This window comes from Chiloscyllium plagiosum, unplaced genomic scaffold (assembly GCF_037043375.1).
Source record: "Chiloscyllium plagiosum isolate Xiang-an unplaced genomic scaffold, Cpla_swu_hap1 HiC_scaffold_29, whole genome shotgun sequence".
NCBI classification, from domain to species: Eukaryota; Metazoa; Chordata; class Chondrichthyes; order Orectolobiformes; family Hemiscylliidae; genus Chiloscyllium; species Chiloscyllium plagiosum.
Window position 1 is genome coordinate 7,381,588 of NW_028270167.1, and position 13,697 is coordinate 7,395,284.

At 39.0% G+C, this 13,697-nt stretch overlaps 1 protein-coding gene across 1 annotated transcript in view; it reads left to right on the forward strand.

The window, feature by feature from the left end:
* bco2b (beta-carotene oxygenase 2b) overlaps positions 1 to 13,697 on the forward strand; it is a 71,997-nt gene continuing 58,300 nt past the window's right edge. The window contains exons 1-2 of the mRNA XM_087976348.1: positions 1 to 709; positions 5,415 to 5,526. Of these exons, the coding sequence (XP_087832474.1) occupies positions 647 to 709; positions 5,415 to 5,526 (175 nt within the window). The 5' untranslated portion in view covers positions 1 to 646. The remainder of the gene's footprint in view (positions 710 to 5,414; positions 5,527 to 13,697) is intronic.

Genomic DNA, 13,697 nt, shown 5'->3' on the forward strand with positions numbered 1-13,697 from the left:
TGTTGGACTATAACCTGGTGTTGTGTGATTTTTAACTTTGTACACCTCAGTCCAACACTGGCATCTCCAAATTATATGAATTTAGGAATGATCAATTTGTAGTAGCTAGCAAGGATCATTCAGCTACTTCCTGATTGTAAAGAATGTGCCTTCGCTGCTTCTGCTTCATATGTCAAACAATTTCTGGATAAGGTATTTGTAGTTTATTCTCCTAAAAGAAAAAGAAAATGATGGCAGTGAAACCCAGTCACAAAGTGTGTAGATACCAACTTGAAAGTATAGAGGTTCTATCATTTGACAAGCTGCCCAGAATCACTGCCTCAAACATGGAGCCCATGTAACATCAATGCTCCATATTACAACAAGTATATGCACAACTTACTGTGTAATTGAACATTTCACAATGAATTTGTTCTTTTTCATCCCTAATATGTGCTGGATACGTTAACTCATGCTGCATGAAATTTAACAGTAGGCTGAAGAAAAATCACCATTTTATCCATTGTTAAATTGTATTTACTGTATAATTTGTATCACAGTATGGAGAAAGGTGTGCTGTAAGCATTTAAAAATGCTGATACCATATAATGCTTTTCGTATTGGAATGGTAATTCATATGACTTTCTTTTCATATGCTTAGAGTCAGATGTCAGCTGTTCCAGTGAAAATTATTGAAACTAAAGGGATAAAGCGTACAAAAGAAATGGAGGTATGCAACATCATACAACTTTTATTCAAAGGAATAGATTTTTGCTTCAAATATCTGGGTATGAAGTATTTGGTGGAGAGGATTACAAACCCCCTTGCTGTTCTGTTAATTTAAATGGAGACCACAGTGGACAGATTCTGCTATAAGCATGTAATTCTGGCCGAGTGTCTCTCTCTGCTTTTGCCAACTTTATATTTGTGCAGTAAAGGTAAATTTGTATTCCAGTGATCCTTGCCTGAGTTAAAAATAAATACTCTTAACTGTTCATTTTCAGTAGTTTTGAGCATGTGTTGTTTTACAGGATATTGATGTTGCTAGCTAGGCCACTATTTGTTGCTTATCCCTAATTTTCTTTGAAATGGTGATAGTGAACTGCCTTCTTGAACTATTGTGGTCCTGGGGTCAGGGTAAGGAGGGAGTTCCATTGGAACAACAGTGAAGGAGCAGCAATTTAGATCAAAACAGGATGTTGTGCAGCTTTGGGCACATCTTGCAGGAGATAATGTTCATGCATCTGTTGCCCTTGTCCTTCCACATAATAGAGATTGCAAGTTTGGAAGGTGCTGTCAGGGGAGCATTCATACATTGCTGCTGTGCATCAGTGGTCCAAGGTGTGAATGCTTCATTTCCTGACTCTTTAAAGTCTGCCCATCAGCTACAAGGCACAAGTCAGGAATGTGATGGAATACTCCTCACTTGTTTGGATGAGTGCATCTCCAACAACACTCAAGACATTTGACACCATCCAGAACAAAGCAGCCTGCTTAATTGGCACCACATCCACAAACATTCACCCCCTCTACCACCAACACTCAGTAGCAGCAGTGAGCACAATCTACAAGATGCAATGGTGAATTTCACCAAGGTTCCATTGACAGCACTTTCTAAACCCATGACCACTACCACCTAGAAGGAAAAGGGCAACAAATACATAGGGATACCACCACCTGCAAGTTCTTCTCCAAGGCTCTCACCATTCTGATTTGCAGATAAGATGCCATTTCCTCAATGTTGCTGGATCAAAATCCTGGAATTCCTCCTTAATGGTATTATGAGTGTACCTACGGAAAATAGACTGCAGTAATTCTAGAAGGCAGCTCACCATCACCTTCTCAAGGACAGCTAGGGCTGGGTGATAAATGATGTTATCGGTGCAACGATTAACTTCATAACAGGTATGCACTACTTGATACAAGCAGTAAATCTAAAAGACTACTGGAGAGAATCATGTGTAATGCCATTTTAACATTTTTGATATTGATATTGTAATCTGTTCATTATTAGTTATTTTCACATTGTTGTTCTTTTGATATATTTGTATTCTGAGTTTAGATTTTGCTATCAGTAAACTAATAGTGATAGTAAATATAGGTAAGACGTTTACATGATAAGATAATATGGGCAGCTATTTTAATTTAATGTCTCATCATGACATAATGTGAATCTGTGGCCAATACGTCTCAATTCTTGCTGTTTATCAATCAAGAGTGTCTACCTCAGGCAAATGATCCTCTAGCGCCCAAATCTCTGAAGACGTCCCAATCTAATCCAGACTAATTGGTGGTCTCAGCTTTAAAATTATATTAAAGTTATAAAAGGGACATGAGTTACATGGATAAAGATTAAATGAGGGATAAGAAACATAACAGTTTAAATGCATTTTTTTGGCTGGAGCATTTGTCATGGGATTTCTCAGGTTTTGGTGTTGGGATCCTTGTTTTATTTTATATATATAATGATAATATAGATCTTGGTATGCTGGGAACAATTTTAAATTTTGAAGACGACAGACAATTTTGGAGAATTGTAAACTATGAGGAGAATGTATGGAACTTCAAAAGATTATTGGCAAGACAGAATGGAAAGGTAGATGAGGTTCAGTGCGGAAAAGTTTGAGATAATACTGTTTGATGAATAGGTCGTTAAAAGTAGCATGACTGGTTGTTAACTAAGCATACAGTATTCGATGTTTCATTAATCGGGGCATAGAATATTAGAGCAGGGAGGGTACTATGAGATAAAAACAGAAAATACTAGAGAAACTCAGCAAGTCTGACAGCATCTGTGAAGAGAGAAGCAGTCATTATTTTGAGTCCAATGATTCTTCTTCTGAACTATATTTCAGATATGCAGCATCTGCATTATTTTGCTATTATTTGAGGTTATAATGAACTGGTTAGACATCATCTGGAGTATTGTGTTTTGTTTCAAGTGGCATGTTATCATACTGTACACTAAGCAGAAAAGATTTATGAAAATGGTTGCAGGGATGAAAGTCTTAAGGTTTGAGGAAAGATTCAAGAAGTTGGGAATGTTCTGCTTCCAGAGGAAAAGCATAAGAAGAGATTTGACACAAGTTTCCAAAATTATGAGGAGCCCGAGCAGAGTGATTGGGGAGAAATTGTTCCCACTCGTAAAAGGATTGGGAACCAAGGGCACAGATTTACTGTTTGGCAAAAGAAGCAAATGGAAGCTGAGAAGAGATATGTAGTTAGGGTCTAGAATGCACTGCCTGGAATTCTGATGGAGACAGGTCAGTTGGGGCATTCAAAAGAGCAAAGGATGATTGTTTCTATTCAAATAATGTGCAGGATTATGGGGAAAAAGACAAGAAATTGGCAAGCCCATGCAGACATGATGGACTGAGCAATAGCACCATTGCACAATAATAGTTCTGTGATTCTGTAAACATTGTCCTGTTATGGTATCTGATTGCGCCAGGATTATTCAAACAATCAGCTGGTCCTCTCAGTTCAAACTGGAGCTGCCCATTTGTTACAGGCACTTTATACGTGTGAACTGTTTCTCACTACCAATGATTGAGAATGAACATTGTTCATTCATCAGTACTAAGAACTAAACCTTTGAACATGGGGAATTGCTGTGTAAAGGATCATTAGAGAAAAGACTGACAAATTGGGTAGATCAAATTAGGTAACTTTTTTTAATGATCTTGCAAAGGAAAATTGGTTATTGGAAATTATAGCCTGTGTTTAAACTGAAGGTCAGGAGACATTCAGGCAACTCAAGTGCAAGTTATTTGGAGTTCTGTTGGCTCTTATCCAGGAAAATAAGGTCCTATTATGTTAACTGGCTTAGCTAATATTTTCAGTTTGCCTATCTGGGATACTGTGCATGTTATTGATATTGACCACTGAAGGTGGAAGTAACGTGGATTCAGTTGATATCAACAGAATGATTCAAACTAGGGCCAGGTGTGTTGAAGTACAGATTTGAGACGGTTCAGGGAATCTCTTGTGGACTCAGACCTGTAAGCCTCTCTCATGGTTTGTCCCAGAGATTGTACTCTTTGGTAGTCTGGAATAAAAAAACTCTTACAGACAGTTTAGTTTAATTATTCCCTTCATTTACTAATAGCATCACTGTTACAACATAACACTGATACCTATAGGCCAGGCAAACTAGATTCTATTAATCCAGGAGAGTAGAGCATCTTTAAGAGACTTGGCAGGCCATACTGTCGTACTATCAAAAACAGACTATTTTTATACACAGGTTTACAAATGCGTCACTGTTTAAACACAAAAGTTAATGAAAGCACTGCATGTTCTGAACTAGACAGGTAATAGTGAAGGACAATAATTCGAGAGAGAAGTTAATTGATACCGAGTTTCATTCCGAGGTCAGAATTAAACATTGTTTATTAATTTCATGAAGGAACAGCCGTGAATGTTATCACTTGGTGTCTTGTTTATACAGATTTGCTGATGTTAAGGAAAATGTTCTCAATCATCCTACCCTCCCTGCCTGTCCACTGACTAGTGTGCAGCAAATGTGCTCCACAATTCAAAATTACGTTTTAGTCTAAATGTTTAAGGACAAGTTTTAAGGCTATAAACTTTCTCAATGATTATGAGATCCTTGCTTGGAGTTAACTTGGGCCAATCAAGGAACCCTGGCTGACAGGTAAAAACGTGAGATTCAGAAGGTTTTCTCTGAGCTTGCTGGACCGAGTCCATGTATTGAGCATGTATAAATAAAGGGTGACTTGGTGACAGGATACCGGCCCCTGTGCAGTTATTTCAGTTTATTAATTTAGAGAGATTCTTGAGGGTTAGAATTCTAAAGCAAGGAAAGCTTCCCCCATCTAACCTTTACCAACCTGTCATTACATGTGCAGAAAGAATTCCTGTTCCAAAGATTGAAATAGTTTCACCCTATGGTCCTATGCCCTTGGTTATACCTCACTCTCTCACTGGATCAAATGCTACAGCTACTTCTCTTATTGTCTTACATTATTGGATTTGTTTATTTGTTCTTGAAGGCGTGTAGGTAGGTTATCATACTTTTTTGATCAGATATTTTGTGTGAACAAGTAGAAAGATCAGAAACCAGCCTAAATTCAACCTTATTGGACTATTTACTGGTGATCTGACTGTTTGCTGCACAGTTTGAATCATCGTACTTTCATTCTCATACTCCCTATCCAACCAAAAACATTAATTAAATGTCGAGATGTAGGCCAATCCTGCTAATGTTGTTGTACAGACTGATGAAATTGATCTAATGGCCGTACTGCCTAATCAGCTGCTGAAAGAAGAAAAAGTACATTTGTTTAGCAAAATAAAAAAAGTGCTGTTATCTTTGCACTGTTGATCCAGAGTGAAAAGGCAAAAGTTTTTGATATATGATGCAGAATTCAAGGGTATAATTCTAATATGTCTCTACATCTTGCATATCGTAGAATGAATATTGTGAAACTCCCATGCAAACCAAAAGACATGTGGCTTTGACTTCTACTTCAGATGGAGGAGGGTGCTCTTCCAATTCAGGATCAGTAGAAAAAATATTGCAAGGTAATTCAGCATCGGTGTAATATTTCCTGAACATTTCCTTTTTAAAATAAATCAGAATGACACTACCTCTTTTGTTGGAAGTGGATTAACTCCTAACTTTTTTAAAAAACATTTTTCTTAAAATTTAAACTGATTAAATAGTCAGCTCAATTTTTTATTAACTCTTCATAACTTACCACAAATACTTTTTTCATGTTTCACAAGTGTTGTGCAACATGCTTGCACATTAATAAAAAGCAACTTCAAAATAAATTGGTATTTACAAACTTAGATGTGTCATGTTTGATTGAAAGGTGCAGGCTTCTGATCTAGGACAGCAGGTTATAAAATGATTTCACAGATTATATACTAATTTTTGATTTTATTTTAGCTTTTCCTTGAGCTCAGGATCATTGACTGATTCCAAAAGCAGACCGTGACATGTCTTTAAATCAGTGATTCATTGCAGCTGCTCAGTACAGTCCTCACCACTTGTACCATCCACACTAACCGTGATTGTCTAGGGCAAATACTTCTATTTACCATTACCATGGGATTTGATTATATTTTTTCAGCTTATGATTTATTAAGTGCGATATTTTGAGCAGTTTACTAATGCTTACTACCAGTTTAAAATGTTTGTCAGTTTCAAGCAGATTAGGATCTAGATGACCTCTGCCACCTAAAATTACAAGGGATGCAGATGCATGGGAACACTGTCACCTGCATCTCTCCAAGACACACCATCCTGATTCGGAAACATATTGCCATTCCTTCGCTGTCACAGAGTCAAAATCCTGGAACTCCCTTTCTAACATCACTGTGGGTCTACCTATACCACATGGATTGCAGCAGTTCAAGAAGACAGCCCAGTACCAGAGGTATCTAGGAATGGATAGTAAGTGCTGACTTTGCCAGGGACATCACATCCTATGAATTAATATTTTAAAAATTAGTGTTGTCTTAGTAATGAGATTCCAGGTGCAGCTGCTGATAATTGTAAAAGGCAGTTGCTAAGTAGAATTTTTATTTTATTTTGATCATTTTACTTATACGCTTTGCCATCTCATGTAAAATCACATTTACTTCAGCCTGCTCATTTCCCTAAGTAAGGTATTTTCCTGATCAATCTATTCAGATTTGATATCAAACACTTCTGGAGAAGGTGAGACTTGAACCTCTGCCTTTTGGCTCAGATGTAAGGATCTATCACTGCGCCACAAGAGCCTGTTAAAAATGGTGAAAACTGTCAGGATAAATTCCAATCCGGTGTCCTTCAAAGGACCCTATCATTGAACTCCAAATTTCTGGACATGTTATGTACCATCATGTGAACTATAAAAATCCTATGACTAGGCTTGTATCCCTGAAGTTTTTAGACTGACAAATTAGCTGAAAGAAGACTTTGATAGCTTTGTGATTTTGCTTTTTACTAGGATAGTTTTTACCTTTTGCAAACTGACAGATATTAATCTACAGTATGTAATTGTTAAGTTATTAGGTTGCTTGCCACAACAGTTGCAAGGAATTGGGCCGGTCCCCTCAAACTTTATTCAAATCTTCACCTTTGACAGCATAATAATTAAAGCCACTGACTGGCATTTTACATCCCTGCCAAGGACAGAGAGTTAAAAATCACACAACACCAGGTTATAGTCCAACAGGTTTAATTGGAAGCACACTAGCTTTCAGAGCGCTGCTCCATCATCAGGTGGTTGTGTGGACAACCACCTGATGAAGGAACGGCGCTCCAAAAGCTAGTGTGCTTCCAATTAAACCTGTTGGACTATAACCTGGTGTTGTGTGATTTTTAACTTTGTACACCCCAGTCCAACACTGGCATCTCCAAATCAAGGACAGAGAGGGCACTGCACCTATTACCTACACATCTAAATTGGGAATTTACTGCTAATTAGGTGTTGGGTGATCTTTCTGCTCTTGGGCTAATCAAGGCGCTTCTAGAGTCCTAACAGTCTCTTCTTTCCACTATTGGCAGGAGTTGCCTTCACAGCATTACAAGGCTTTATGTTGAGATGATGTCCTTTTTATAGGATGTGCCCAACTGTGGACCACCCCAATGGAAATAGCTACTTAGGGTACCCATTTAACTGCCTGACAACCATTAAATCCAGCCATAGCTTTTAGTCAGCAGAAGAGGCTAACTCCCACATTCCATCTGGTAGGTGGGGCCTTCGGCTGATGTTGAACAGTAATCAATATTAAGCTGTGACTTTTAAGAAAACATTCAGCAAATAATTAATTGCTGACAAAAATACATAATTGGAAAATTCGTTGCAACTTAGTTTTTAAAATAATAAATAGTGGATTATCAGGAAGTTCTACTAAAACATTGATAAATAGAGTTTTAGTTATGACAGTAAATGTTAGTGAGATTTGCAAAGATTTGTAACTCAGGTTGAGGTTCTGGATGTAGGTGTGCTCACTGAGTTGGAAGGTTCATTTTCAGACGTTTCATCACCATACTAGATAACATCTTCAGTGAGCCTCTGGATGATGATGTTCCAGTTGGAATGCCATGCTCCTAGGAATTCTCGTACATGAGTATCAACTAGCCACAAAAAGACATGACCCACTCTCACTAGTATCCTTACATACGGATGAGGAAGGACATCACTTCGACTGGGACACCACATCCATCCTAGGACAAGCCAAACAGAAACACACACAAGAATTCGTAGAAGCATGGCATTCCAATTGGAATACTATCAACAAACACATTGTCTTGGATCCCATTTACTACCCCTGAGAAAAAAACAGGAAATGACATCACCAACCCAAGGAGACTCAAACACATAAATAGAAAGTGGGCTATACCACCAGTGCTTCATCCAGAGGCTCACTGAAGATGTTACCTAGTATGGTGACGAAACGTCTGTAAACGAACCTTGCAGCCTAGCTAACAATCCTACATCCAAAACAGTAAATGTATTTTAGAGCAGAATGAAAGTCCTGAAGATGGTTCTAGAGCTGGTGTAGTGCAATGAAGATGGTGTAGTGCAATGAAGCATGATTATCTATAATATCTGACTGATGCAGCAGTGGTTTAATTTCACACTCAATACACTGAGCAGAGGTCTATCAGCTTATTTGTTTGTGTGTTTACTCATATCTGATTTACTAAAATGTGTTTGTTTATTTGTGTATGTATCTTGATCAAAATTATTCTGGTTCTAGTTAATCTTCCTTCGGATCAATCAAAGAAACATTTAGAATTGTCTTCCAAGAACTAGTACCTTAACTATTCATAGAAATTAGGAGAAAGTAAGGACTGCAGATGCTGGAAACTATTCATAGAAATTAGCATGTTCATCAAAGAATGCTGAACTTACTGGAGCATACATCACGGATAAATTGGTCAAAGGCCAGTTTACACAAATAATTAGCTTACTTAATTCTTCTATAATTAATTATATTTATTGTTATTCAATACTTAATCTCTTCTTGAGTTATTTCTGTGATTGAATAAATTCACAAATACTGCACCAGTGATTTTTAATTTCATGAATACGTTAGTCTAGTCAATCACTCTGACTTTGTGAATATGACACAGAATTGTATTTAGAACATTTTATTGTCAACTTCAGCTCTTATGTTTTTCAACAGATGTCAATGAAGTAGTTAATGTTCTGCTGTCTACATATACCGAAACTTTAAGGTAACTATTTTCAATAAATTTAAACTGGACATTATATGAATTATTCAGACTCTAATTAAATCTTTCTTGCTACTTATTTAAGTCAAAGGACAGCAGTGAATGCCAAGCATGTCCAACAGCTTAACACAATACTTGAGGAAGCCAGGACCATGGAAAGATATCTGAAACAGAAGAAAGAAGGCCTTAGACATAAACTTACCATGATTGCTAATGCTCTTCATACAGAATGATTTTATTTGGCTTGATGTAACATTTTGATGATATTTGAAATAAGATAAATGCTGTAGTTTCAAGTACATTTAGAAATGACTGAAGCATTGTTTACGTCCTGTTTGAATATTATCCTCTTGAATGTTGATCATTTTTTCACCCATCATCTCAAATTTATATAAACCTTAAAGAGATAAGTAACATAGGGTTATAGTGTTTTTCTAAAGTTTGTTAACTGTAAATAATAGGCAATAGTGTGAAAACATAATTGGTTTCAGAAAGGAGTACATGATAGTTCACAAGTGAGAATGTGAAGTTTAAGTGATAGTTTTACTTATGAGGGAAGAAGTTGATAATTCACTAGCCTTCGGTGTTTCACTCCTTTTAGAAGATGCATGTATCATTAATTTCATTTTAAATAAAATGCATAAATGTTTTACCTACATTTATTAAATTTGTGTAGTATTACTTGGAAGCACAACATGAGATTTGATACTTGCTGAGCGAATTTTCATTACGCAGGGGGGATGTTAATCATGCTGGAACTCCCCTGTATCTACTACAGTCTTATTTGTAACAGATTTTTGTGATTTTTCACTAGCATCTCTAATGACTTTTTATGATCTGTTTATCATTTGCACCCTACTTGAAATATGTCAGAACATTTAGTGCAGTCATCTGGTGGTCTTCTGGAAGGACTGGAGGTTTTTTTACATAGATAAGACCAATTTGGTTATCTTAGAACAATCCCAAAGTGCTTTTCACTTCAATGGTGTTAGATCAACACTTCAAAGTAGTGCTGAGGTTATGTTGCTGTGACAAAGGTGTTGTATTTCAAACAAGACTTTAAGAGTCTTCAGATAGATGCAGTATTAAATTAAATTAGATTTATTATCACGCGTACTGGAGTACAGGAATGCAGCAAAAAGTGCAAAAGAACACCACTATCAGGCGCCTTCTTAAATTTCTAAATAAAAATCAAGAAATCAAAGCAAAACTAAATAAAAAGCAAGAAATTAAAGCATAAGACTTGGAATTGTACAGTTCTGTCATAGGCCACAGCTCCCATTCACATATTTGGCCTCTGCGATCTCCTTCCTGACACTGGAAATTGCTCCTGGAACATCACCACCTCCACTTTATCTGCTGCTGCCTGGACCTGTGCGAGGTTCTGAGTCAAAGCTCAACGTCATCACTACCAACACTGCCCCCAGACTATTTTGCACAGGAGTGGGGAGTTCTCCTGTGTTCTGACTATCAGCAACCAACATTACTAAACTACAATATGTTGTCATTATTATGTTTCTGTTTAGGGAGCTTGGTGTGGACAAATTAGCTGCAGCATTACCTTCATAGATCAGTGGTAATATTGCAAAAGTATTTAATTGTCTATAAAGTGTTTTGGGATATCCAGAAGTTGCGAAAAATGCTAAATAAACAAAAGTGTTTTGCTTAATAATGAGAACTACCCTCTACCAATGTTCCTCTTGTTTCAATGGTTGCTGAGGTCTGTTTTCATTCATGTTACATACCATTTTAAAAGCAACCAAGGATGTAAGAAACTTATCACGGTAAAAAAAAGCCTTGCTTTTATAGCTTAATATTTGACCATAGTATTTAGAGTTCACTTGCATACATTGTGTATACGCATAATGGTATCACATGTGCATTGAATATCTTTTGTTCCTTTGTTATTTCCTAATCAAAATTAAATTATCCGGATTTCTAATGAGTCACATATGACGAGTGGTTAAGCTATTGAATTACACTCATCCATAACTAATGCGCTCTGCATGGCAACGATTAGCACCTACTAAAGTGATCTGCCAAGACATTCAATTGTACAAACTCAAGAAAAAAGTTCAAGCAGCAAGCTAGAGCAGCCTGTAATGAGTAATGTGTCCTGAGAACAAAAACGTTTTCCTTTTCATACTTTCTCCAATAGCCATGGTCTATGTAGATGGATTATTGATCTGTATAGCATAGTTACTGATAAATGGCTGATTAGCTATTTGAAAAATGTTAAATAATCAAAATTACAAATGCATTGAAATTAACTTCTGTTTTTTCATTTAGAAGAAAATTCACTTTTTATACCTACTAATGACTAAGCATTGAAAGCAAATGGTGGTATGAATTTTCTTATCTACATTATTAGTGAACTTCTCTGAAAACATGATTAGATTAATTGGGCAAGTGTTATCTTTAATTAAGGTTGAAACTTTATTGCTGGAACAGCACAGCAGGTCAGGCAGCATCCAGGGAACAGGAGATTCGACGTTTCGGGCACAGGCCCTTCTTCAGGAATGAGCAGAGAGTGTTCAGCAGGAGAAGATAAAAGGTAGGGAGGAGGGACTTGGAGGAGGGGCGTTGGAAATGTGATAGGTGGAAAGAGGTCAAGGTGAGGGTGATAGGTCGGAGTAGGATGGAGGCGGAGAGGTCAAGAAGAAGACTGCAGGTCAGGAAGGCGGTGCCGGGCTGGAGGGATTCGGCTGAGACAAGGTGGGGGAAGGGGGGATGAAGAAACTGGTGAAGTCCAAGTTCATCCCCTGTGGTTGGAGGGTTCCCAGTCGGAAGATAAGACGCTCCTCCTCCGACCGTCGCGTTGTTGTGGTTTGGCGGTGGATGAGTCCAATGACCTGCATATCCTCGGTGGAGTGGGAGGGGGAGTTGAAATGCTGTGCTACAGGGTGGTTGGGTTGGTTCGTCCGGGTGGCCCAGAGGTGCTCTCTGAATCGCTCCGCAAGTAGGCGGCCTGTCTCCCCAATATAGAGGAGGCCACACCGGCTGCAGCGGATGCAGTAGATGATGTGGGTGGAGGTGCAGGTGAATCTGTGGCGGATATGGAAGTTTCCTTTGGGGCCTTGGAGAGAAGTGAGGGGGGAGGTGTGGGCGCAAGTGTTGCACCTCCTGCGGTTGCAAGGGAAGGTGCCGGGAGTGGAGGTTGGGTCGGTGGGGGGTGTGGATCTGACAAGGGAGTCACGGAGGGAGTGGTCTCTACGGAAAGCTGATAGGGGAGGGGAGGGAAATATATCCTTGGTGCTGGGGTCTGTTTGGAGGTGGCGGAAGTGACGGCGGATGATGCGCTGTACATGGAGATTGGTGGCGTGGTAGGTAAGGACCAGTGGGGTTCTGTCCTGGTGGCGGTTGGAGGGGCGGGGCTCAAGGGCGGAGGAGCGGGAAGTGGAGGAGATGCGGTGGAGGGCACCGTCGACCACGTCGGGGGGGAAATTGCGGTCCTTGAAGAAGGAGGCCATCTGTGTTGTACGTATTTTGAACTGGTCCTCCTGGGAGCAGATGCGGCGGAGACGAAGGAATTGGGAGAATGGGATGGCGTTTTTACAGGGGGCAGGATGGGAGGAGGTGTAGTCCAGGTAGCTGTGGGAGTCGGTTGGTTTGTAGTAGATGTCCGTGTTGATTCGGTCGCCTGAGATAGAAACAGAAAGGTCTAGGAAGGGGAGGGAGGAGTCCGAGACTGTCCAGGTGAATTTGAGGTCGGGGTGGAAGGTGTTAGTGTAGTGGATGAACTGTTCAACCTCCTCGTGGGAGCACGAGGTAGCGCCGATACAGTCATCAATGTAGCGAAGGAAAAGATGGGGGGTGGGGCCAGTGTAGTTGCGGAAGATGGATTGTTCCACATACCCTACGAAGAGGCAGGCATAGCTGGGGCCCATGCGGGTGCCCATGGCTACTCCTTTTGTTTGGAGAAAGTGGGAGGATTGGAAAGAAAAGTTGTTCAGGGTGAGGACCAGTTCGGTCAGTCGAAGGAGGGTGTCGGTGGAAGGGTACTGGGTGGTACGGCGGGAAAGGAAGAAGCGGAGTGCTTCTTTAATTAAACCAGCTATCTTTCTGTCATTAGCTCACTTGTTCAAGTGCTGAGCCATTTCTTTGAATACCTCACAATTTATTTATTGATTTACCTGTTGATAACTCATTCCAGTTTACTGTTATCTAGGTTTCTATACAAATCTTTCTTCTTCTGAAACTTAGGTTAACTATCATGTTATGGTCACTGTAAGTATTTTATAATCAGATGAGACGACCAATTTACAGATTTATTGCTTCTTCCCAGGGCATCTGAGTATTAACTTACTAATTTTAAAAAATGCATTCTTTCATGAATGAGTTTCATTATGACTATTTATTTCTCATACCTAATTGTCCTTAAGTGGCTTGCTCAGCCATTTCAGAAGGCAGTTAAAAGTCAATGACTCTGTTATGGGTCTCAAGTTGTATGTTGGCCAGACTGGAAAAGGATGGCAAATTTCTTTTTGTAAATTACTTAATGATAGTTTCAAGGTCACAG